Here is a 27,024-nt window from a genome sequence, read left to right as displayed (position 1 = left end):
TAGTGAAGACAGGTGTTCCTCAAGGATCAATTTTGGGGCCAATTTTATTTTCTATCTATATAAATGAACTTCTTAAAGGACTTGAGCCAGCAAATGTACACTTATGCAGATGATACTATTTTCTACACAATGGCTCTATCTTTAAAAGTGGCAATGAACTCTTTACAGAATGCTTTTAATTCATTTCAGACTTCTCTTGGTAATGGTAACTTAAAATTAGTGTTAAATGCTAAGAAAAAACTAAATACATGATTTTTACTCGGTCCAAATTACCATTAAATGATTTTGTGATTCAAACTTTAAATGGTACAGAGATTGGAGAGGTTGAATCTTACAAATATGTTGGCTCGATAATAAGCTGACTTACAGTTCTCATATCAATAGTCTTTTAAAGAAATTGAGACCAATGCTAGGTTTTTATTTGTTAAAAAAACGGGTTTCTCCTTTGATGCTCGAAAACGTTTAGTAGAAAGTACTCTTCTATCAGTATTGAATTATGGTGATATAATTTATATGCATGCACCTCAGACTGTTTTGAAAAAACTGGATGTAGTTTATCATGCTGCTTTACGATTTGTCACTGGTACAAGTGTCCGTACACATCACTGTAATTTATTTGAAATGACAAACTGGACTTCCTTGTGCTTAAGGAGAAAAAAAACATGTTGATTTTTATTTTAAAAGCTTTAGTGGGTAAATTACCACAGTATATCTAGGTTGCTGACATACTGCACAAATATTTATAATACCAGATCACCAGATACATTTTTACTTAAGATGCCGTTTTTTCATATAGAGATAGGTCGTTCTGCTTTTTCTAATTATGCTCCATATCTGAGTTTCAAGGTATGTTACATATGGAATCTGTACTATCTCTTGCGTTTAAAAATATTTTAAAGTTTGTTTATATAAAATAGTGTACATGTTTTAATAACGGACTAGGATTTGCATAGTTTTTTCTAGAAAATTATGTTTTACTTTTGTCCATTGTGTGGTGATGTCTATTTCTTTGTAAATGTGTCCTTTGCTGCCTCTCTTGACCAGGACTCCCTGGTAGAAGAGATATTGCATCTCAATGGGACCTTCCTTGTTAAATAAAATAAAAAAGGTGTTAAAATTATGCATGGTGACGTTTTGATTTTATCGTCCATCAGCTGGAAAAAAATGATTCTGAAAGTGATTCCAACAACATTGTTTCTGTGTGCCTTTATCGTTATAGTTGTGGTGTGGACTCTGCTATTCTTTAATATTGAGAACGATTTTTACAACTATATCTTTATCGTTATTTTTCCTGGTGTGAACAGGCCTTATCTTGTAATGAACCTGGAATATTCTTTAAAAGATAGGGTCACATTTGACTTACTATTAATCATGACGTTTGCCTCAAACTCCTATTGCTGGTAGCAAAATTTAGGTATACGTTTATGTATGGGGTAGGATTAAGGAATGTACAATATCTTCATGCAGAACAAAACATTAATATGTACTTTGTAAGTACTAATAAACAGCCAGTATGCTAGTAATATGCATGATAGTTAATAGTGAGAATTGGTCCTTAAAATAAAGTGTCATCAAAAATCGATTAGTTGACTTGATTTTATCCATTTTAATTTCATATTGGACTTTAAAACCAATGCCTTCAGTATTTAAATTTTGGCTGTACGCCCAAATTATTAAACTTAAATCACTCTGGATAGTGTGTTACACTCCTTTGATACATTATTGAATTTAATAATCTAAAAAAAAAATACAATTTGGTATATAGCTGTTGTTTGTTGGCCATATTCCACTGTTATGCAAATGCAAAACTGTTCTGTCTGTCACATTCCCTCACATAGAGGAATATTTCATCAGGCTCACTGGTTTTTACACATGCATAAACATTTTACTGTCCTCCCCTGCCACTATCTCATGTCCTCAGGGTTAAAATACACAACTGACCTACTTAGCCAATGACAACAGCCCTCATTACACAGCTTTACTCTCCAGAGGTCTGGAAATAAGCATGAATGAGGCTTTGAGATTGCGAAACAAACCATTTTTGCAATTAAAATAAGACACGCAAGTAAATTAACTTGTTGCCTGTCAGCACGGTGTTTGGATGGTAAATATTTACTCTGGGTTTCCCAGGTTTCTGGCAGCTGACCGGCAACGCAAGGCCAGAATCTACATTTGTCATGCATCTCGGCAGAAGGGTGGGGGGGGCTGTTTCCGATTTGGCAACCGTTGGTGCACAATAACTAAGGTAAACGTGAGAAGGGTGCATCTGATCTCAGGTCAGCGCTCCATGCATGCGTGAGACAAATCGAGCTAATCACCAGCAGGCCCCTTGACACCCGAGGTCACTGGAGTTAGTTCTAACCGGGCCCCTCAGAACTGCAAAACAAGAACGTCCAGCTACAAAGAACTGCTTTCAGGACAAATAAAAGAGCAGCAAGGACAGAGTTTCAAGCACATTTAAGCAGTAAGAATGATGGGAAGAGGAAAGCAGGTACGTACAGAGTAGAAGTAGAGTCTGTAAGCAGGTTCCTCATCCATTTCCGGCCCCGACATACTACCAAATTTGTTTATGCCAACCTGTTTTCCCCCTTAACCAGCATCTCAGCTGCACGAACGGCCTGTCATCGTCATTTGACAGCTGGACCAAGAATAGCCCCGTGGTTGAGCGTGACTCCTGCAAACTCGTCGAGTAGATGCCTCTGCCAATCAGCAGGACGGACTCCTTGTCCTGGCCATAAGGACCGTCTTTCTGCAACGTCTCAGCTGCACAGTGACTCTGCCGCTACTGTTTTGCTGTCTTAGTTGTGGCTTAGTCACCCTCCACAGCTTGGCAGAGTATCGTGCAGAGCTCCTCTCTCTCTGTGCAGTCATGTGCACATGGCAGGCCGCCTACTCGTCCAGCATGTGCTGGAGGCGGCAGGGCTGCGTTTGTCAGCGCGTCTGCATTGGACATGCCGCAGACTCAACGTCCGATTGGATATAGATGTAAATAGAGATGTGCCAACGAGATGTGGAACAGACACAGCCGCGAGGATGAAAGTGTGCAAAAATATCTCCGGTCTGAAGACTACAAGATATTCGGTATGTAATATTTACATTCTTAGAAACAAATTGTCTTATGTATGCATGAATGTATATACAATTTAACTATTTTTAATGTTACTATCATATGTGCATTAAAGCTTAAATAAATACACAGCTTTTTCAACTGATCCAAGTCAATCTTGTTAATTTGTCATTGATCTGGAAAGGAAACAAATAAGTGTACTTGGAAGAAAACAGTTGGTTGCTTGATAAATTACTGGCAATTTGTGGTAATTTGCTCTCAAATATTAAACAAACGCAACACTTTTGCATGGTTATTTACACTCTAGGCATATGTGTGCATTAATATGCATACTTATGTTTAAAAAAAAAAAACATGGTACAGTACTTAAATAGACGGTTTAATGTCTCTTAACAAATCATGCCATTTCATGAATTCTAAATGCAAGAAAGGACAAAAGTCAAATTCATGGCTACTACCATTCTGGCACTGCACCTTTGTCTAAACAAGCGAAAACACACAAACCTTGTTCCACAGACAATATTTGCCATAACTCTTTCCAGTTTTGTAAAAACATCATTATAGATCAATTAATTCAACAAACTGCTGCCTGATATCAGGTTCAGTTTCCATGTTCAAGTATTAATTTGTTAAGCAGCTGTATAATAAGATAAAATACAATCGGATGGTCATAATTGCAATTGCAGTATTTTTTGTCCCTTTAAATATTTGTGTGTATTGTTATTACCTATTTACTTATTCTATTTTTATTCTTTTATTATCTGTGTCTTGTCTTGTCACTGTCATTCAGTTTGTGCTGTGGAACCTTCTGTCATTAAAACAAATCCCTCGTATGTGTAAACATACCTGCCAATAAAGCTTTTTCTGATTCTAAATGTTACGTTGAATTATATTAGATGCGTAGTAATGTTATTGACACGGAAATGTTACGTTGAATTACATTACTTTAATGTAGTAATGTTTTGACAAGCATTATGTTGAATTATATTAGTTACGTAGTAATGTTATTGACACGTAAAGTTTACGTTGAATTATATTATTGTAATGTAGTAATGTTTTGACAAATGTTACGTTGAATTATATTAGATGCGTAGTAATGTTATTGGCATGTAAATGTTACGTTGAATTATATTAGATGCGTAGTAATGTTATTGACACGGAAATGTTACGTTGAATTATATTAGATGCGTAGTAATGTTATTGGCACGGAAATGTTACGTTGAATTATATTAGATGCGTAGTAATGTTATTGGCACGTAAATGTTACGTTGAATTATATTAGATGCGTAGTAATGTTATTGACACGTAAATGTTACGTTGAATTATATTAGATGCGTAGTAATGTTATTGGCACGTAAATGTTACGTTGAATTATATTAGATGCGTAGTAATGTTATTGACACGGAAATGTTACGTTGAATTATATTAGATGCGTAGTAATGTTACTGACACGGAAATGTTACGTTGAATTATATTAGATGCGTAGTAATGTTATTGACACGGAAATGTTACGTTGAATTATATTAGATGCGTAGTAATGTTATTGGCACGTAAATGTTACGTTGAATTATATTAGATGCGTAGTAATGTTATTGACACGGAAATGTTACGTTGAATTATATTAGATGCGTAGTAATGTTATTGACACGTAAATGTTACGTTGAATTATATTAGATGCGTAGTAATGTTATTGACACGTAAATGTTACGTTGAATTATATTAGATGCGTAGTAATGTTATTGACACGTAAATGTTACGTTGAATTATATTAGATGCGTAGTAATGTTATTGGCACGTAAATGTTACGTTGAATTATATTAGATGCGTAGTAATGTTATTGACACGGAAATGTTACGTTGAATTATATTAGATGCGTAGTAATGTTACTGACACGGAAATGTTACGTTGAATTATATTAGATGCGTAGTAATGTTATTGACACGGAAATGTTACGTTGAATTATATTAGATGCGTAGTAATGTTATTGGCACGTAAATGTTACGTTGAATTATATTAGATGCGTAGTAATGTTATTGACACGGAAATGTTACGTTGAATTATATTAGATGCGTAGTAATGTTATTGACACGTAAATGTTACGTTGAATTATATTAGATGCGTAGTAATGTTATTGACACGGAAATGTTACGTTGAATTATATTAGATGCGTAGTAATGTTATTGACACGTAAATGTTACGTTGAATTATATTAGATGCGTAGTAATGTTATTGGCACGTAAATGTTACGTTGAATTATATTAGATGCGTAGTAATGTTATTGACACGGAAATGTTACGTTGAATTATATTAGATGCGTAGTAATGTTATTGGCACGTAAATGTTACGTTGAATTATATTAGATGCGTAGTAATGTTATTGACACGGAAATGTTACGTTGAATTATATTAGATGCGTAGTAATGTTATTGACACGGAAATGTTACGTTGAATTATATTAGATGCGTAGTAATGTTATTGGCACGTAAATGTTACGTTGAATTATATTAGATGCGTAGTAATGTTATTGGCACATAAATGTTACGTTGAATTATATTAGATGCGTAGTAATGTTATTGACACGGAAATGTTACGTTGAATTATATTAGATGCGTAGTAATGTTATTGGCACGTAAATGTTACGTTGAATTATATTAGATGCGTAGTAATGTTATTGACACGGAAATGTTACGTTGAATTATATTAGATGCGTAGTAATGTTATTGACACGGAAATGTTACGTTGAATTATATTAGATGCGTAGTAATGTTATTGGCACGTAAATGTTACGTTGAATTATATTAGATGCGTAGTAATGTTATTGACACGGAAATGTTACGTTGAATTATATTAGATGCGTAGTAATGTTATTGACACGTAAATGTTACGTTGAATTATATTAGATGCGTAGTAATGTTATTGACACGTAAATGTTACGTTGAATTATATTAGTCTTACTATCTGTAGGGATCTATGATCTCCGCGATGCAGAGAACGCGCACGGAATCCAGTCATAAAAACGGAATTTACAGTTTAACGCGGAATGTCACGGAATTTGTCAAAGTTTGGATGAATTAATCAAAAGTAGGTCATTACACTTAAAACAAATCGCGATATGGACTAGTATCTGTAAATATTAAGCTGCAAAAGTGGATTTAAATATGAATCCTGCATGTTCTGCGCGTCTCTGTGTGAATGTGCTGCGCGTGCGGTTGTGTTTACTAATGTGGCGCTCGCGGTGATTTCCGCGTCTGCCGTCTCAATGAGGACATAAATACATCAACAATATCTCCAGAACTGATCTGAAAGGCACTTTACGAGCATTTTACCATTTAATTTGAGTAAAACTAGCGTCATATCATACACACACAGAACTTTAGAAGTATTCACGGCAACCCGACAAAATAAAAGTTCGGTTTAACTATTAAAGACCGTGTGCCAGAAATAGGCTATATTACTATTATTTAGTAGAATGTACATAATACTACTACTACTGTTAATTTTTTTTTAAAGAAATAATCACAAAATATTTTAATTTTAATCTTAATTTTAATTTTTAGATGCGTAGTAATGTTATTGACACGGAAATGTTACGTTGAATTATATTAGATGCGTAGTAATGTTATTGACACGGAAATGTTACGTTGAATTATATTAGATGCGTAGTAATGTTATTGGCACGTAAATGTTACGTTGAATTATATTAGATGTGTAGTAATGTTATTGACACGGAAATGTTACGTTGAATTATATTAGATACGTAGTAATGTTATTAGCCCTAAACTTTCATTGTCATTCCTTTAGCCAGCAGGCTTTATGCTAATAGCCTATAAAAGGCTCATTGTTTTAATATAGTACAGTTTAAGTTACTGTAATAGTTTAATTCATTGCATATAAACGTGCAATTACTAATGGCTTAAATGAACGACTATAATAGCCATTTAATGATAATAATAACAATAATAATACAAGGAAGGAATAACTGACAACGTGCCGTTGAATTACAGAATTACAGAATCGACTCAGAAGAGATGTGAATGAATGCACGTGCGTCGCCTGATCCACAAATGCACATTTTAATCGCTACATGCACATATTATGATAGTTTAATACAAACTATAACATTTGTATTCAAAAATAAGCCTCTGTTTGAACAAAATGCTGCACACTGATTTAATTCTTAACTCTGCAAACACTGGCTGAAAAGCATTTGTTTCAGTGTAGTGATGCACATTTGTGAATTTTTCAAATCGTGTACATGTTAATGAATTGCACTAGGCTTTGTTCATTGGTAGTTGTGTGTGTGGGCGTCATGAAATGCTGCAAACTGCGAAAATTAAGTCTCAAAATCCAAATGAACCGAACAAGATGTCAATAAATGCACTCGTCACCTGATCCACAAATGCACGGATTCCTTTTTGTGTGAGCAATTTATGATATATTAATGCAGATCACAACATTTTTATACGCAAACATGTCTGTATTTGTTAAAATCACTGCGCAATCATTTAATCCCAAATTCCAGAGACTCAAATTGAAAGACATTTGTTTGTGATTTGTAAGATACATGCATAAAATGTATGCAGTACATGGATAATTGTGCTTGCATCTATTAATCATTTTGAATCTAATATCATCCCATATACTTTTATGTTATGTTTTCTTGAGTGTTACTGTTATGTAATGTAATGGTGGCATTTGTCTTGTGTATCTGTGAGACTGATTATGTTCTGACAAATTGTGACTGCCTACAATAACAATAACACACAGAACGTAACCCCCCAAAAAATACACCTTGGAAATACACTCTCTTGCCTCAGGCGTTTAAGAATATATATTCTATAACAGTCAAGAACTACAACACAATCCTAGTGAGTAGATCACATCTGCACAAACTCGCATGTGACCCTGGACCAGTCATAAGTAGCACAGGTATATTTACAGCAATAGCCTTGTATGGGTCAAAATTATTGATTTTTCTTTTATGCCAAAAATCATTAGGATGTTAAGTAAAGATCATGTTCCATGAAGATATTTTATGAATTTCATATTCATATATCCAAACTTAATTTCTGATTAGTAATATGCAATGCTAAGGACTTCATTTGGACAAAGTTAAAAATTATTTTCTCAATATTTTGATTTTCTTTTTTGCACCCTCAGATTCCAGATTCTAAATATCGGCCAAATGTTGTCCTATCCTAACAAATTTATTCAGCTTTCAGATTATGTATAAATCTCAATTTCAATAAAACGACCCATATGACTAGTTTTGTGGTCCAGGGTCACATCACATTAACAGTTAAATACACTCCTGCCTTTAGTGTTGTTACAGTGGTAACAACAAGCAAGCATACAGTTTAAGAAGCGTTCAGAATGACAGCAGGCATTAAAACTTACCACTGTTTTGTGATATTTTGAGGGGAAAGTACTGTCACCACAGTAACTCTGTTAGGGTAATGCTCTAACACAGAGCCCTAATGATCCCCAAATAATGGGGTAGGCAGCTGTCTAGGTAGGCAGCTCGCTATGCTGTTGTTTGTTACCTTTAGGGCGATGTTGATGGGCGTATTCCTGCCTTTCCCTCCACCGTGAGATGATCCAGAGCTGTTGCTGGCCGATCTGTCTCTGGCGTCCCCGCTCTGAGCCGGCCTCAGCCCAAGCCGGTGCTGCTGAGCCCCGCCACGCCGGCGCCCATCGTGCCGGCCGTCCTTCGACATGAGCCCGCAGTCAAACGAGCGACTTTGAGCGGACGTGAACTTCGCAACCAGAAGGCGAGAAATTAAACAGGCCTCCTCTTCTTTTACACGGAACAGTCACGGATCACAAAGAGCGCGGGAAAGAGTGTGACGCCGCCAGCTGGACTGGAGGACTAGACTGACACATCACCTGCGAGAACCTTCACATGGTAACCACAGTCACAGTTCCCGCCAAAATACCATAGTCACTAGGTATTGTTGCTAGTTATTATAGGCCCACTAAGATCAAGTAATACTAGCAATGAGATGCAGCCTTGATCTGAAGCAAGAAGCAAGTCATTTGTAATTTTATCAAGTGCAGTTTCTGTGCTATGGTGAGGCCTGAAACCTGACTCAAATTCTTCATAGAGATCATTTTGTTGCAAGTAGGAACACAATTGAGCAGACACAACTTTTTCTAAAATTTTAGACATTAACAGAAGATTTGAAATGGGTCTGTAATTTGCCAGTTCATTAGAATCTAGTTGTGGATTTTGCGGATATGCTCTGCCCTGTCAGCTTTTAGAGCCTGTCTATAGCTGGACAAACTGTTTTTCCATGCAATTCTAAAAACTTCTAAATTAGTTTTTCCTCCATTTGCACTCAAGTTTACAAGTTTCTTTCTTGAGCGAATGGGTATAACTGTTGTACCATGGCGCAGTACGTTTTTCTCTAACCTTTTTCAATTTGAGGGGGGCAACAGCTTCTAATGTATTAGAGAAGATAGTGCCCATGGTATGGAGCAAATTTTGTGCCAATATTAATCAAACAAATCCAGTGTTTTGCAAATAAACACAATCTGCTTTGCAAAGAAAAACTTGACTTTCAAACAAACGCAAAGTGATTTGCAAATACAAAACTCTATTTGAGAGAAAATGCAGAGGTATGGACAAATATATGTATTGTGTGTTACAACTGTGAGGCTCATTTGCCTTTTTATGAGGAAACTTGGCTTGATTTTCTCACAAATGCGTGCAGGTTGATTTTCTCACAAATGCGTGCAGGTTAATTTTCTCACAAATGCGTGCAGGTTGATTTTCTCACAAATGCGTGCAGGTTGATTTTCTCACATGTGCAATTGAGCAACTTTCTTTTCCAAAAACAGCAGATGGCGCTGTCGGTCAATTTACGCTAGTCTCCCGAGACCTGAAACACCTCTTTACCTTTTCAGACCAATATGAGTAGGGAACATGTGAGTTTCTGTCTTATCTATAATTAACTATTTAGATGTTTTCACAAAGCGACCCTACTACAATGTCAGTGAAATTCACAACAAGTGCTGTAAAGTTGTTAACGATTGATTAGTTCAAAAATCAGGAGTGACATGGCTAAACATTTAACTAGGCAGTCTTTCCCTATAAAAACTGATCCATTCTCCGTACCTCTTATCCTCTGTTGGATTTTATTGATACAATTGTTCAACATTCAAAACAATGCAGGGGTATAACAATGTATCGTGACACAATGTAATGTATACATTTGCAATGCAAATGTATAATAGATAGCAACAATATTGTTTAGCAAAAATCAAAGGCCGTTTCTCAATATGCGTACTTGTCTGTACTTGTGTTCTTGTGGACTTGTGAAACGTCATCAGTCGCTGCCCAAGTACTGTTCCAATTCAAAGTTCACATCTAGCCAAGTCCAGTTCAAATCCCCGGATGTGTTCTTGATTCGCCCCTTTTACCGAGGATGCATCGAGAGGTGACTTGTGCGGACTTGATACGGGCCATAACCCAGAATTCAGTTCGTCCTCCCGTCCTCGAGAGTTCGTTCTTCTGAGTCGAACTTGGCAAGTCCAAACTCGAAAGGACGGAAGTCCAGACTCTGCGAACTTGGTATTGAGAAACGGCAAAAGCTTAGACAATTTAATTTAGTATCAGATATAGTAATATCACCCAAGAGGTCATTATTATTAATAAATAAAAAAGAAAAGAAATCACATTATTTAGTGCAATATCTAAAACTTATTTTTTAATGATGTAACACTGTGCAATCATTTGTCTAAAATAATTACGTATTTTTTAGCTAAGCAAAATGATGAATATTTATTTTCAAGTTCACGCTGATATAATACTAAATTCAGCATTTTAATAAACAGATGTTTAATAAACAGCGTGCTCCACGGGTGAAGACACACTCTGGACAGCGAGGACTCTTCTAGGAGTGACTCAGATGACCAACGTTTGCATTTTAAAGAGCCACTAATATAATTCCTGACGGTAGCCTTTTATTCTTAAATTCACGAGTTAAAATGTTGCTGGGCCATATATAAAAAGCTACATAATTGTAGTTGGATTTTTCCAAACATGCTATTGTCAGAATAAAATCTGCTGGTATATTGGTTGAAATATGAAATATCTCCTTACAGGCCACTTTTAGTTTTAAATGTTGTACAAGGCATGTCTATTACTATATATAAACATAAATATGATAATACACTATGATATCCCTTATGAAAATTTAAGTTGGTTTTACTATTGTAAAAGTGTGGTAACCATGTTTTTTTGCAGGTTACCATTTCAATATAGGCAGCTTTACTATTTATTTAGTAAAACCATGGTTAATTTTCGTAAGGGATATTAATGTTTAGATTATATTTTGGTACATTTATATAGCTGAATCACAATAAAGCTCACCTGAACTTAAACTAGTTTGATTATAGTAGCCTATTTGTATAATTAGATTAGCCTACTCCTTTCAGTAGGTTGTCTATGTGTAGTTTTATACTTGTTTAAACTTTTACTGCAGAGTAGCCTACAGCATTTCTCTCCACTGTAGGCTATGTTTCAACATATACTGTAGAAGAAAGACAATAAATCTTACTTGACCTAACGTAAAAATAAAATTCAAAATGCTTTCATTTTTGGTACACAATATTGTCACTATCCACTATACATTTGCATTTTAGTATTACAATATATTGTGACACGATACATTGTTATACCCCTACATTGTTTTTTATAGGGAAAGACTGCCTAGTTAAATGTTTAGCCATGTCACTCCTGATTTTTGAACTAATCAATCATGTTAACAACTTTACAGCACTTGTTGTGAATTTCACTGACATTGTAGGGTTGCTTTGTGAAAACATCTAAATAGTTAATTATAGATAAGACAGAAACTCACATGTTCCCTACTCATATTGGTCTGAAAAGGTAAAGAGGTGTTTCAGGTCACGGGAGACTAGCGTAAATTGACCGACAGCGCCATCTGCTGTTTTTGGAAAAGAAAGTTGCTCATTTGCACGTGTGAGAAAATCAGCCTGCACGCATTTGTGAGAAAATCAGCCTGCACGCATTTGTGAGAAAATCAAGCCAAGTTTCCTCATAAAAAGGCAAATGAGTATATATGGGTACACAGAGCAGTTGAGATAAATCAGGCAGGTTATTTGTGAATCTGTCTTTGGTGGCTGGAACAATAGTTCTGCCCGGACGATAACACGGAGCCATATAATTAATATCAGTAATACGCAGCATGCACGATACAAGGAAATGATCAGTAACATCATCACTTTGAGGTACGATATCTATATCGGTAAGATCAATTCCATGCGATATAATTAAATCTAGCGATGAGTGACGTTTTGCTTGACTCCAAAAGAGTTTATTAGGTCAGTAAACGCAAGTCCTAATGCATAATTTGTATTATCAACGTGAATGTTAAAATCTCCGACAATTAGCCCTTTATCAACATTAACCAATAGATCTGAGAGGAAATCTGTATATGGCCCTGGCGGTCTATACACAGTAGCAGAGCAAGAGATAAGAGAGATTTATTTTGCATAGCTAACAGTGTAACATTAAGCAGAAGTATTTCGATTGAGTTAAACCTCCTGTATCCTGTTTTCTGAGTAACATTGAGAATATCACTATATATTGTTGCCACACCTCCACCACGACCAGTCTGACGGGGCTCATGTTGGTGGAGTAGACTCATTTAGACCAAAATATTCATTTGGTTTAAGCCAGGTTTCAGTCAGGCAGAGTACATCAAAATTATTATCTGTGATCATTTCATTTACAATAACTGCTTTGGGTGCGAGTGATCTAATGTTTAGGAGCCCAAGCTTTAAAAATAGTTTTTGTTAATTTATTTAGCGTTTTTCTGGTTTAATCACGATCAGATTTTTTCTAGATCCTGCATTAAATTTATATTTTGACCTCGCTATTCGGGGAACAGACACAGTCTGTATAGATTGGACAACGCAAGTACTTCTATCTTTAAAGTGGGTAGAACAAAAGTCATCATAGCAGTTATTTGAGAATTGGCTTACTAGTCTGATGGAGATATTGTCCAGGACGCTACGCTCCATATGACTAGTAAGTAGGCCAAAAGCACTATGTAATTTATTTATAAAATATATATTTGGTATGTTATGTAGAATTAATAATTAAAACTGTGTATAAATATTTAATAAATTTAATTATACATTTAGTAAAATAATTATAACTACACATTTCTTTAGAGTTTGGAACTTTAAATTCTAACTAAAATTATATAAATATATATATATAGATAGATAGTATAGTACAGCATCTTTCTTGATTTTGTAACTACAAATGATAAATTATTACTTTTTGATATTGGGGTGAAGTCCCGTTGGTATATTTTGATTTCCCATTATAAGCATGTATTAATAATCATATCTAAAATTTAAACTATATCCCAAAACATACAAACCAAAACATATGAACAGCTAAGAGTAAAAATGCAAGTTTCTAATGTGCAAAAACAGCAAATTTAATGTTTCAGTTATGAACTTTTCAGCATGCTGTTTTCAGTGACTAACCGCTGTTGTTGTTTTTAAGTCAAAGCTACATAAAACCAAAGTCCAGGACCCAATCAGGGATTTCACTGACACTATATATATATAAAAATGGCCATTCAATGAAAAAACACATACATAATCTGAAAAGATCTTAAGAATGTTTTCTTGTCGCTCCATGTGCGCTGCAAAAAGCTACACTGAAATACATTCATTGCATTTACAGCTATCTTTAACAAAGGCCTCATCATTCACAAACAGACATTGTAACCAAACACCCAACCCTCCAATCAAAATACTCATTTCATCCACTGCATTTAAAAAAAATAATTGAGTGATTGACAGCATGTTCATATTCCCAAAACAGAAGCTGCCACTTTGAGAAAATATTTACCTAATTTGACAAGAGCTCCCAGAAGTTAAAATGGCCCAATTCTCTCAAAAACTATTGAACTCAGTTCAAATCTCATTTCCAAAATCATCAGCCGTACATGCTGTAATGATGAGCTTATAGTTCGAACTTAAAACATTCATCTGTACAGGATAACACGAACAAATCAAGGCCACATGTGATACTTTCATCCCAAACGACAAAGAAAAACCAATTCGAACAATTCTGGTACATTAAAATCATGTATTAATGTCCATGGAAATAAAAAACATTGGGGTAACACTGAATGAAACGGAAGGTCTACCCTTCAGAGGTAGGTAGAGCTGTACATGATAATTCCTAAAACAGTTTCCAAAGCAGGAGCGCAGGAGAAGCAGAATGAGGGGAAAAACACAGAATATTGCAGGTATGCAGTGATTTAAGCTAGTTCATGTGCTGGTGCTACAATTACCGGACATTTCAGAAAGAGACAAAGCATCATTTTTTTTTTCTCCACAGAAAAGCAATTTAAAGCACATACAGTATTTTACATTTCATCTATACTTGTATATAAAAACAAACTAAGTTAAAATCCCAAAATTAGGGCTGACATGGATAAATGGTAGTAAGCGGTCAGTAACTGAAAGCCACAACTAGAGACTAGACAGAAATTTACAAGTGAGCATTTTTGCTATGTTTTCCATACGTGGGATGTGATCGGATTTTGGATTACATTTCACCGGATTACGAGAAAAAGCTAGAGCATAACGGATAGGCCATTAAATATACATCAAATCTAGAGTAAAAAATTAATAAAAAGCCAGCTCGTCTATGAAAAAAGACCTTGAACTAAAAAGGAATGCATAATGAATTAAAACCAAAGGGCAAGTCGTGTTTTACAAACTTGACAGGAAAAAATATATATGTACAAATGTTATATATACATATACACACAGTTGAATGTATATATTCATGTTTTATATAGTTATATTCAACCGGTCATTCTCGTTGAAGTAAAAGCCAGTGGCCTGGAAGGGCAGAGGGTCCCTTTGAGCACCAAAAGGAGTGACGCAAGTCCACTTCTGCACAGCGCTTTACCTTAAAGTCCGAATCAGGCATAAACTCCACAGCAGAGCCGACCAATCAAAAGTGATCTTCTTGGCCTCGCCTTCGGTTCCATAAATGTGTGTGTATAGAAAACATATGCATACATCGAGTCATTTGTTTTAAAACATTTGTCCAGAGCCCCGAAAACCCCCTCCCCTCCCTCCCCAAATAAAAGGACGCCCATGTAGGCAGGCCTGTAGTTGAAATCCTTATGGCAAAGAGTTTGTGGCAAATTTTCCTTCCCCATGGTGTAAATTCCCCACTGCTTAAAAACAGTCAGGTTGGCAAGAAATGTTCGTTTCGCTGCGACATTCAGTCCGGGGGTAGAAGGTCATGCAGGCGAAATCGCTCTCTTATGTGTGGCCGAACGTCCTCGTTCTGGAATAAAAAACAAACAAACATGCCACGTCAACAAAAACAGATAATCATTGTAAGTGACACCTTAGATATAAGTGTATAATTATTTTGAAATTAGAAATGCATAATGAATCCACATGATGCAGAAATAAACTGTTGATTTATAACCGACAACCAATTTCTCAATATTTTGTCTATTAAAAAAAAAAACACACAAAATCACACAGTCCTTAAACTAAGACACTACATTGTGTGATATTAAATATGGATAACAATACTTTTGTGAATTGTTTACTGTTTTAAACAGTAAACAATAAAAAAAAACAAATGGTGTTATTGGTTTGAGTTATTATTATTATTTTGAAAGAATTAAATGGCAAATAATTCTTAAATGAATAAATAAAAGTACATATTTGTATTTAAAACAAAATTAATCTCACAATTAAGCTATAGTCTTCACACTAGGATATTATAATGTATGATATTAAATATGGATAACACTTTTGTGAATTCGCACAGAAACAAAACTTTACATCTTGACATCAAGATGTGGAAATATTTGCATAATGGAGCCCAAATGTTCACGCAAAGAAAGGCGGCGTGGTTTCAGTAACCGCAGTAGTTTTGATGAAGCCATGTCAGGGAGACGCTGTGTGTTTCTAGGTGAAAGCAAAAGCACTTTGCATTTAGGAATCGCTCGCGTGTGCAAACACATAAGCTTCATCACTGTCTGTGTCACGCAACTCTGTTCCCCTCTCAGGCTTGAACTGATGGTAAAACTAAGGACATTTACTGTCTTTCTTTACTATGATTTTGAAAGCTGAAGCTGGCGATTATGGAAAGGGGCGTTACATTTCCGACGCGGCTTGCGGTGTTCGGCCAATCACCATGCACTGTGCCAGTTGGCCAATCAGAACAGACTGCACTTGTCGGAAGCAGGGACTTTGTAGAAAATCGAAGCATTTGAGAGAGACGGGGCATAGAGGACTTACAATAATGTACAGTATTCAAAAAGTAATGTGTTTTTTGAACAATAAAACATGTTAACATTCTGTTACACCAAATACACAAAATATTGATCTTTAAAAAGCATCATATGACCCCTTTAAAAAAAGTGTAATTAAAAGAAGAAAAAAAAACAGAATTGTGAATGTGTGATTCGAGTTATTTCTATTTCTTCTAAAAATTAAATAGCAAAAGAATTCAAATTTAATAATTTATAAAAAAAAAAAAAAAAAAAAAAAATAAAAAAAAAATCACATAATGCAGGTATAGTCTTCACACTAAGATACTATAATGTACGACATTAAATATGCATAATACTTTTGTAAATAAATGTTTACGGTTAAAAATAATTTAAAAGAAATGTTTTTATCTAAAAACAGAATTATGAAAGTGTGTGGTTTGAGAAATAATTGTTATACCATTCTAAAAAAATTAATTGCAAAGAAATAATTGAAAATAATTTCCTATAAATAAAAGTACATTTAATTGTAAAAAAAAAAAAATCAATCACATAAAGGCATGCTCTTCACAATAAGACATTCATAAACATATGATACTAAGCAAGGGTAATACTCAAATTGGCATAGCAAAAATGTACTGTTAACAATAAAAAGTTTAAAATCAAAAGCCCTGGTATTATTAATGAAACAGTATTATATAAAAAGAGTGTGTTAAAAAAAAAGAACAGTTATTAAAATAATTTGTTTTTTTATCATCATCATCATCTGTAAGAATTAAATTAAGAAATCTTAATAAACAACCGTTGATTTTTGCAAATGGCATGTATTAGTCTCTAAAGACTAAACTAGTATAGAAGAAAGTATTTCTAAAAATAATATCTTAACAATAATGCACATTATCTCTAAAAAGTAGCACACACAAGAAACAAAACGCACATACCAGTTCTACCAGCTTCTCCAAAAACGGCACCAGCTTTAGGAGCTCATTGTCATTCTTGTCCACAAACCAACTCTCAATGGGGATCCCATTAGAAAGCTGCAATGAGAGGAGCACATCCTGAGCTTTACATACTAATAACTCACCACGGACCACTTCTCAAGACGGCTTCACAAACCTGGTAGGCAAAAGCCTGAGGTGAGTTGTCTATGATCACCGTCTTGGAGAGATCTCTCCCGAGGATGTTAAGGTCTTTGATGTAGTTGCCTTGGACGCATACGCAGTGTTCGCGAAACAATCTGTGCCTGAAATACCACAGGAAAGACCTTTTGAGCTGAACACTCGCTTTAAACATCTTACAACCTGAGAATCCAGACACACATTTGTTCCCATCACACCTACACACTATTAGTGGAAAAGGAAACACGCAGCTTCAATATAATGCCATTCACTTATTTTACTTTGAGAGGGAACTGACCTAACCAGCTGTTTTTTAGGATCCAGGATGTTCAGCAACTTGTCAGCATACACCTTCTTGGAAGCAGTAAAGAGAATAATCTGCGAATAATTAAAGATTACGTCATTAACGGCAGTCATAAGTGAAGCAGTAAACCACATCATAGGCAGGATGTTCATTAGTTAAAAAAAAAGAAAAAAAGCATGACAGGACTGAACACGCAAATGAAGGACCAAGAAGGGGACTCTTGCGCATTTTTCTTTTTTTAAATGGGCATTTGTAATTTTTGCAACCATAACCTGGGATATCTAACAGTTTAAAAACCTGATTTGTGTGAAATACAAAACACAATGAAGAGAAACCAGATAGAGAGAGAGAAAAAGTCATTTAGTAGCTGTCAGATAAATGGCCAATTGTTGGTTTGTAGTTATGGGAAACATTTTCCATGTTAATTAAAAAAAAACTTGTTTGATCAACAAGTTTGGTAACGGTTTATAAACGGCAGTAATTTATGTAATTCTGAAGGGAATTACATGCAAAATGTGGGACTCCACAAAATGTTTTTTTCTCTAGACAGGGTTAAAATTGTTGGCTAAAACTACAATTATTAAAAACATTTGTTTAATAAAATAAAGCAACTAAAACCTAATTTAGAAAAGTTCATGCAATAAAATTATTACCTGAAAGTAAATAAACTAAAACTGAAATAATAAAGCTTGTAAAGTTATTTCAAATTAAACAGCAATGTTAAAAAACACAACTTAAATCATTAATAAATCTAAAATAATACATAAATGATATAAAATAACACTTTCCAGAATGAATCCAACCAGTTCAACAGATTTTTGTGCTTGACGTACTGAATACATTTTTCATGTGTAGTTAATTATTTCTTTCTGAAGAACACTGGATTTTTGTCTTTATTGCATTAAAAAGGTAATCGGACACATAATTGTGTTTTTTTTTTTTGCACATGAGCTTCACAATCTCAAACATATATATATATATATATATATATATATATATTTTTTTTTTTTTAACAGTTTACTTAAATATTTATTACATTAATGGTGTCATCCTATTGAAAACAAACAAACAAACAAAAAAAGAAGTTGAACTTGCTCACCTCATAAATTTGAGACATGCGCTCCAGGAATTCTCTGAAGAACGGCCGTAACCGGACGTACACCTTTAGGAATAAGAGAGCAAATTACTGTGGGAGCTACATACAAACAAGTGCAAAAAAATAAATAAATAAAAATTAAAGAAGGTGCAATATATAGATATATCCAATATCTTTTTTTTTTTATAGACCTGGTAAATGACATCTTGGAAAAGCACAGGGAAGGTCAAGGCTGCATCCTCCAATTCATTGAGGCTGCAGTGAACCAAAGTCTCATCCTGAAATAAAACAACAACGGCAACTTAATTCTTGCATCAAAAGAGCTTGCATCAGACTAAGGTCAATGATAGATGGCAACTCACTAGATCCAGAACGAGAGAGAACTCGGGGGTGCTCCTGGTTTTCAAAGGAAGCGCAGGCTTACGGGTGAGCTGCTCTTCAGTCAAGGGTGGCACGTGTTTGATGAAGAAATAACTGGAAGACATAGGCAAGTTAGTGCACAAGCACGTGACTATACTGAGGTTATTTAGACAAAGTGTGTTGAAATTTGGCTCACGGGTCAAAAACTTCCCAGTCCTCTTCATAAGTCCCTTCTGCTGGAGGCGATGGCGGGACATCCGGGTAACTGTTGTTGGATCCCACGACTAATCAAGAGAGAAAGTGTGAGGATGCTCAGCTTTAGGCAGCAATAGAGCTGAAATAAACCTTGAAGACACTCACCAGTTAGCGGTGGCATATCAGCCTCTGTGACGATCTCTCCTTCCTCTACCGATGTGTCTACGTGAGGCAGCGGTCTGGGGTTTAGTGCAGGATCAAAGGTCAGGTCTCGACCGTCTGTGGTAGTGCTGGTCGGGGTTTCCTCGAGCTGCTCCATGTCGAGTTGCTTCACGATCTCCTCTGCTTCCACCGCCTGCCCCGGGGAATCTGAGCCTGCCGTAGCTGGAGGACAAGAGTGTGATGAAATCAGAAAGAGCTCAGAATGTACGAAAAATGCGGCAATTTTGCTGGTAAACGCATTGTTTTGGTTCAGTGCTTTCATTTTGCAGCAGGTGCCACTGATTAGATGGCTGCACCTGAACCTGAGGGTCTCAGATGGCAGTGAAGAGTCTTCTGCACAAATGAAATGCTGCAGTCTGAATTTTAGTTCTGCTATATTATGACCAAAAAAAAATACAAGTCCTAATGCTTCTTTATATATTTCAATGTGATGATGTTCTTCCTCTGCTTTTGTGGTCATGTGAATGGATAGTTCACCCAAAAATTAAAATCCTGTCATTACTCATGTCACTCATGAGTCGTGGTTCTGTCGTGAGCGTGCATCGAAGACTGACAGGCAAGAGAAGAAATTGTTGAATAAAGCCATTATTTTTGTTTTCTTTGCACACAAAAAGTATTCTTAGAGCTACAAAAAATTAAGGTTGAACCACTGATGTCACATGGACTATTTTAATGATGTCCTTACTACCTTTCTGGGCCTTGAACATGCCAGTTGCGTTGCTGTCTGTGGAAGGTCAGAAATCTCTCAGATTTAATCAAATATCTTAATTTGTGTTCTGAAGATGAATGAAGGTCTTATGGGTTTGGAACAACATAAGGGCGAGTAATGAATGACAGAATTGTCATTTTTAGGTGAACTCTCTTTTTAAAAATAATATGAAACAATATTCACAACCAATGATACTTCGATATGTGACATTTCTGATTCAGATCAGAACTGTGAGAGAAAAAAAAAAAAAAAAAAAAAGCCAGCCAAATATGTTTGTTGTTATCTAATTATTTGGTGAAATTTAAGCAAAGACTTGCTGAAACTCTAAAAAAAAAAGTTTCTCTGAATTCTTAAGTTTCATAAGAACGTTCGTAAATGTTTTAAATATTTAGAATTCTAACCTTAAATCCTAAAGATGATGAAAATAGCAGTTAAGAAGAATTTTTAATGTTTTGTGTATCTGTCACCAGAAATGTAGGTAAAGAAAATACATTCTGTCAATATTGATTTCATGATGACTTTAAATGTGATTTAAAATAAATAAATAAACGCATTGTTTTATATCAATGTCTCAGTGTCATTTAGGTGCATTTATCAGCTGACAATTGAGATCACAGTCCCTTACCGTTTTTGTTGGCAGGTGAGAAGAAGCTAAAAACAGGAGAGAAGATGGTTCCCAGGAGGGTGGTGCGGGGAGGACTGCTCGGAGTTTCTGTCTGCACCTCCAGCTTCCCGTTGGGCTTCACTGGTTTACTCTGACCCGTCATGGTGTCTGAGCAGAAGAAAATTAGAAACATTCAACACCAAGAGAACACTGGCAGTCGGCATAACTACTCACAACTAAATTTAATTCTCATACAAAACTTTTTAAGAGACTCAAAAATTTACATTTGGTCACCCTCAAGTTGTTCCAAACCTGTATAAGTTTCTTCTGTTGAGCACAAAAGATGATATTTTGAAGAATGTTGTTAACCAAACAGTTGATGGTAACCATGGAAAAAAAACTGTCTACTGTCAACTGTTTGGTTTCCAACATTCTTCATCTGTGTTTTTGAGGGAAGTAAACCTGAGTGTGCGTAAACTGTATTTTCTTTTGTGTGTGAACTATCCCTTTAAAGGAGCAGTAGCCTGATGATCGGTGAGGGTCAGCACTCATACCTCCATTGACAGGGCCTTTCCTGCGGGTTCTGGGGTTTGCTCTGCTGGGCAGGTTCCCACCGGTCGGAGTGGATGTGATCAGATTACTGTCCGAATCGCAGTCGATACGGCTTCTCTTAGCAGGAGTGCACTGCTCCACCTGACATTAAGAAACACAGCTGAAGCCAAACAACTTTTGCCTCCACAAAATCATCTCAAACACAAGTTCCAATCCCAACCTTGACAGCATTGCCTCTGATGAACCGTTTGATGGTGGAGAAAATGCCCGTGTCTCGCTTCTGCATCTTGGCGTCTTCGGAGGACAAAGTGTGTTCCACCTCGGTGTGCTTCCTCTTGGTCTTAGCGGTCCGGGCGGACGGGGTGGCGCTCCGCTGCTGAGATGCCTTACGCACTCTCAGCCTCATTGTCCCAAAAGTCACATGTAAGACTGAAGACAAACACAGTTCATCTGTAACAGTAAAAAAAAAAAAGAGTGCAGAGTGGCACCATGCGTATTTGCATAAGTTTCAGCACCGCTACATTAATAACACTGAATGCAAGATATTCAGCTGCCAATACGGCTGTAGGGAAATTCCGTTGCGGAGATCAGTCATGGCAACTCAAGGAAAACAATCGGATCTGTCCCCTGCTGCCATTGACAAGAAAGGTATAAATTAAAGGTATAAAGGCATAAATTTCGTCATAGTTTTTATCATCAGATATTAGTTTTAGCTCGTCAACGTCTCGTCTTAGTCACAGAAAAAAGGTTCGTTGACGAATATTTTTCGTCTTCGTCAACGAAATTAACACTGGTCTCAGCTGGAAAAACGCTGTGCCACCAAAGCATTCCCAAGCGCCACCAGCTGGTCGTTTTAAGAAGAACGCTTTGGTGGACACACGTTAGGGCTGCACGATTATAACAAAAATGGTCGATTATTCCCTTGAGATTGTAATTGCGATTATTAATAACGATTATTTTTGAACAGATTTATGCCACTGTTTGAAGCTGCATGCCATATGTTTATATTAAATTTATATATAAAAATAGGCTTCCTGAACTTTTATTGCTTTTCTATAGCATTAAGCCTCAAATGTCAACTATACATTGGTTTGGTTTCTTCTTTTAACAAAAAAAAAAGGGTAAAATTATGCATATTATGCAAAAAATGGTTTACTAAAGCTATATTTCATTTACAATTAAACGGATGGAATTTCAAATTACAGTAACATTTTACAGTACAATTTATATTATCAGGGCTCCAGACTAACATTTGAGAGCAGTGGCACCAGCACCTGATTTGGTAGCACTGAACATGTAATATTACAAGTTTTGCCTCTTAGAAATGCACATTAGAACAGGAGCTTGAGTTCAGAGTAGCAGGAGCTTGAGTTGGGATGCAGGTGTATATTTGACAGTACCATTGTGAAAACTGTAACAGCCTCATCTTTTGTACACAACCAGAAGTACAGCACCTCATTACCATGGTAAAAAAGTAGCCTAAATATATGGTTTCTATGGTGTTTGCATTGAAAAACAGCGGCCTAAAGACATTCAGTCAATTACAAATCCACATCAACTGATAGAATAATTAACAAAATAATGTAATTATATTCCATTACTCCTTTAAAATATTTAGTATATTAATAATACTCAATATGAATATCCTACTTTTCTGCCACCACATTGTTACCGTTAGTGTTACTACAGTAAAACTATGGTAAATGTGGGTGATTTGTGGATTGAAACGTCTTCTAACTGGATGTTGCACTGTTTCTGCATCAGTGTTGATGAGAATAACAGCTCTGATTTATTTGGCTTTAAACTAGTTTAAAGTAAAGAGACGTGATTTTTTCTGGAGAACTCTGCGCTGGACGAGTGCTTCTTACTGGATTTCACAGCATTGTTCAGCGTGTGACAACGACTATCAGTTAGACAAAATGTCTTTTATTCAGTGTGTTTGAGTTTGGTAAACCCGCACTGCAAACACCTCTTAAGCACACAGAATAATGCAAGTGGGCATTTTTAATTGTTTATTTATTTTTTTGGGCTACCAAAATGTATCACCGCCCTGCCCGACGGGCTACCTTAAATAAAGGGCTCCCACGGGTCCTTAAATTTAATACAACCAAATTGAAGAGTTTTTAAGGCCTTAAAAAGTTTTAAATACGTTAAATGGTATAAGAAGTCTTAATTTCAGTTGGGGGTGGAAAGGCAAGAATCGTGATATGGCTGGATTAAACTTCAAAAGGCAATTATGTCATTGAATAAATATGAGCGCTGCACGTTTTAAAGTCAAAACACGGCGCGGATGTCTTTGTGAATGTATCTCTGAAGGGAACCGACTGTCCTCAGAAACATATCGTTGGCATTTTAAATTCATGTTGCCTGATAAAACAGCGTTTATGAGCGTGGAGCTGCTTTGTGTACAGCCATTACCGGTGGAACGGCTTTATTTTAGCTGCTCTTAAAGCGCCACCTCGTGGCACAGAATGAATTTGCATTTCCAAAAAACCTGTCTTATGTTTAGATCAATGACCAATTCATTTTAATTGTGCAGCTCTTAAAAAGTCATACATTGCCTTAAATTGATTTCTATAAATCCCTGTAAATAGTCAAATAAAACTCTTTCCTAGATATTCGTTGATATTTGTGTATTGAAAATGTTTTTGATTGACATTTATGGTCTTTTTATTTGGGCTAGTTATATTAATTTTCGGGCTACCAAAATCTGAAGAGTACCTGCCTGAAGGGCTACCAGGGATTTTGAAATTTTGTGAGCCCTGCTATTAAGGGAAAAGTGTTTATTTTTTCATTTTTTTGGAGCAATTTCGTTCTTTCAAAAAGTGAAGTTGAACCAACAACACGAAAAGTGACACTTGCGTTAGTGTGCAGTGGTGACTGGCTGCCGTGTCTGGAGAGTACGAGTCTACGACGTCAGTTTTCCAAGCTTTTCTCAGTATTATTCATGAGAATGAACTCTTATGATCCAATCACTACGCTGTATTATGCATGAGGTTATCTTACAGCAGAGAATTCAAATGCGCTGTCAGTTTATCTCTGTAAACATGACCGTAACAATATTTAATATGTAACAACAGAGCGGTATCTGTGCGGAACGCCACAATGAGTTTAACTCCCGCTGCGTGGATCATAGTTCATATCTGGACCGGAGCACGTTTTGTGAACATTTGCGGCACAACATGTGCTAGGTTTACTTCATGAACATTTGAATGTCAAGAATTTGAGATAAACATTAGTATTGTAACTAGTACTGTAAAATAAGATTATCTTTATTTTACAGTACAAATGTAATTTACAGTAGGCTAGAGTAGGTAATTTGTGTATTTTAACTTTTTTGTAAAGTTAAAATCACTAAAAAGGGGTTCGAGTCCACTTTAGTCCAACTACAAAGTAAAAAAAAATCCATTTACTTTCATGTCATGTGACCATAAATCAAGATGAATATGCAAAAGTGTAATTAAATTATTAATATTAAATTAAGTCAATATTGTACACCTAAAGTGTTCAGATGACAAAAAAGTTTGGGAACCTGTGGTTTATACGTGTGTCGCAACAGACAAAAACCACAAGTTTACAGGGTTTTTTTGTACCACAATGTGTAGTCAAAATAAAGAAAAGTCAGTGTGAGAAAATTGTGTTTAAATTTTATATTTATATATTGGTGCTGTCATACGATTAATCGCAATTTATCACATCCAAAATAAAAGTTTGTTTACATAATATGAGTGTGTACTGTGTATATTTATTGTCTACATACACTCACATACAGCGTATATTTGGGAAATATTTACATGCATACACATTCATATTCGTATATGTTAAATTATATATAAATATTTAATAGAAGCATAACATATTTTTCTTAAATATAAACATGTATGTGTTTGTATTTATATACACATAAATATACAGCACACACAAACATTATGTAAAACTATTTTAGATGCGATTAATCGTTTGACATAACTAAATGTATATATATATATATATATATATATATATATATATATATAATTATAACACAATTACCACCAATATAAGACTTATATGCTATGCTAATACATTCAGGGAAAAAATAAATCCTTTTAATTATTTACAATGAACAATTAATCCACTGTGTCTTTGATATTTAGAAACACTGCAGTGAGCATGGTTTGACAGAAATATGAAGAGCAATCGTATGTTCTAGTAAAAACGTGAATTAAATTAGAAATGCGAGTATATTCCTTTTAAAGGTTGTGTGTGTTTTCATGCAAGCACTGGTGACCAGTGAAAGTCCTCAGATGTGTTTGAAGTGGGCGGGGGGTGAATCATGTCTCCTTTATAGCCCGCTTTGCTTGTTCAATCTAAACAAATGTAGCCTGCCGATCATTTCTAACACGTTCTCGTGCTTTAAAACGTATTATATTCGCCAGCCAACACAATACACCCCTAAAATCATGAGCTACTTCAGTATTTCTTGTCAGTTCGCACATCCCACGCCTCCGAGCTTCATTATTCAGATAAAAATGGTCGCGCTCAAGTTAGCAAGCTAACTTAACTGCTCAGTGGTTTTGACATCAAAACAATAAAATCGCCAACAGCAGTCGCTCGTAAAATTGGCCCACAGACTTTGAGCTACACACGCCAGTTGTTTCGTCATAATAACACATCTTATTTTAATGTGGATATTTGAGTCCGAGGGCGTTTTAACGCGGCTAACGCTAACAGATGACTTGTCTCGCGACACCCGCGCTCTTTAGATACAGTAAACACGCACTGGAAAATAACAAACGGACGTTATTTATCCTGTTATGTTTTATTTATTAACCTATATTTGTTTAAGTGCGATATAAGACAATAGCGCTAGCGTCTTCATCTGCGTGAAGAACATGTTCTCACGGACGGAGGGGGCGAGTCGTGAAGACGCGAGATTTCAAAGCACTGCGACCGTGGCGTAGGGTTAAATATTTATTTTCGCATGTATGTGATCAAAATATGCTCTGTTTAAACACTTACATGCCAGGGGTCAGAGCGACACGATGCACAGGTGGATGTTGTTGTTGTGGCGGCGGCTGGAGCGGCCCGCGCGCGCGTCTCTCGGTCGCTTCTCCGCTGAGCGCGAGTCACAGAACGACAGAGAGATCTACAGCTGCTCGGGACGCCATTTCCCGCCTCCTCTCAGAGGAATTCTAGCGAAGAACCCGGATGACGCTGTACGCTACCGCGCATGCGCGCAGATCTGAGGGAGAATGCAGTGTACTGTATCAAGGGACTTTGACTGTATTAACCTTAACATACATGTTAATACAGTCAAAGTCCCTTGATATAAAGTTAGTAAATTTTAATGTTTGGGTAAGTCTATGGAATAGACAATAAATGAGAATAAATAAATGTACGCAGGTCTATCTATCTATCTATCTATCTATCTATCTATCTATCTATCTATCTATCTATCTATCTATCTATCTATCTATCTGTCTGTCTGTCTATCTACATGTCTGTCTATCTAACG

At 35.8% G+C, this 27,024-nt stretch overlaps 2 protein-coding genes across 4 annotated transcripts in view; both read right to left on the bottom strand.

Annotated features, from left to right (window-relative positions):
- LOC306868470 (S phase cyclin A-associated protein in the endoplasmic reticulum-like) overlaps nt 1-8,909 on the bottom strand; it is a 107,174-nt gene extending 98,265 nt beyond the window's left edge. For both annotated transcript variants that reach the window (XM_079414654.1, XM_079414653.1), the window contains exon 1: nt 8,610-8,909. In XM_079414654.1, the coding sequence (XP_079270780.1) occupies nt 8,610-8,783 (174 nt within the window). In that variant the 5' untranslated portion in view covers nt 8,784-8,909. The remainder of the gene's footprint in view (nt 1-8,609) is intronic.
- A 4,615-nt stretch (nt 8,910-13,524) lies between these two features.
- LOC306868473 (CTD small phosphatase-like protein 2-A) lies at nt 13,525-26,715 on the bottom strand. Of its 2 annotated transcripts, none has more exons than XM_079414657.1 (13): nt 26,529-26,715; nt 21,748-21,956; nt 21,530-21,668; nt 20,997-21,143; nt 19,606-19,824; nt 19,442-19,529; nt 19,248-19,359; nt 19,077-19,163; nt 18,889-18,951; nt 17,784-17,863; nt 17,484-17,610; nt 17,309-17,404; nt 13,525-15,424 (listed from the first exon to the last, which is right to left on the bottom strand). In XM_079414657.1, the coding sequence occupies exons 2-13, from the start codon at nt 21,931-21,933 to the stop codon at nt 15,359-15,361; spliced, it is 1,410 nt and encodes a 469-aa protein (XP_079270783.1). In that variant the 5' UTR covers nt 21,934-21,956; nt 26,529-26,715; the 3' UTR covers nt 13,525-15,358. The 2 variants fall into 2 exon arrangements, with proteins under 2 accessions (XP_079270783.1, XP_079270784.1); XM_079414658.1 differs by having other exon boundaries at nt 21,748-21,977; nt 26,529-26,697.
- Between the last annotated feature and the right edge of the window lie 309 nt (nt 26,716-27,024).

This window comes from Barbus barbus (genome assembly GCF_936440315.1).
Source record: "Barbus barbus genome assembly, chromosome: 50".
Classification (NCBI taxonomy): domain Eukaryota; kingdom Metazoa; phylum Chordata; class Actinopteri; order Cypriniformes; family Cyprinidae; genus Barbus; species Barbus barbus.
This window is presented reverse-complemented; position numbering and strand designations above follow the sequence as displayed.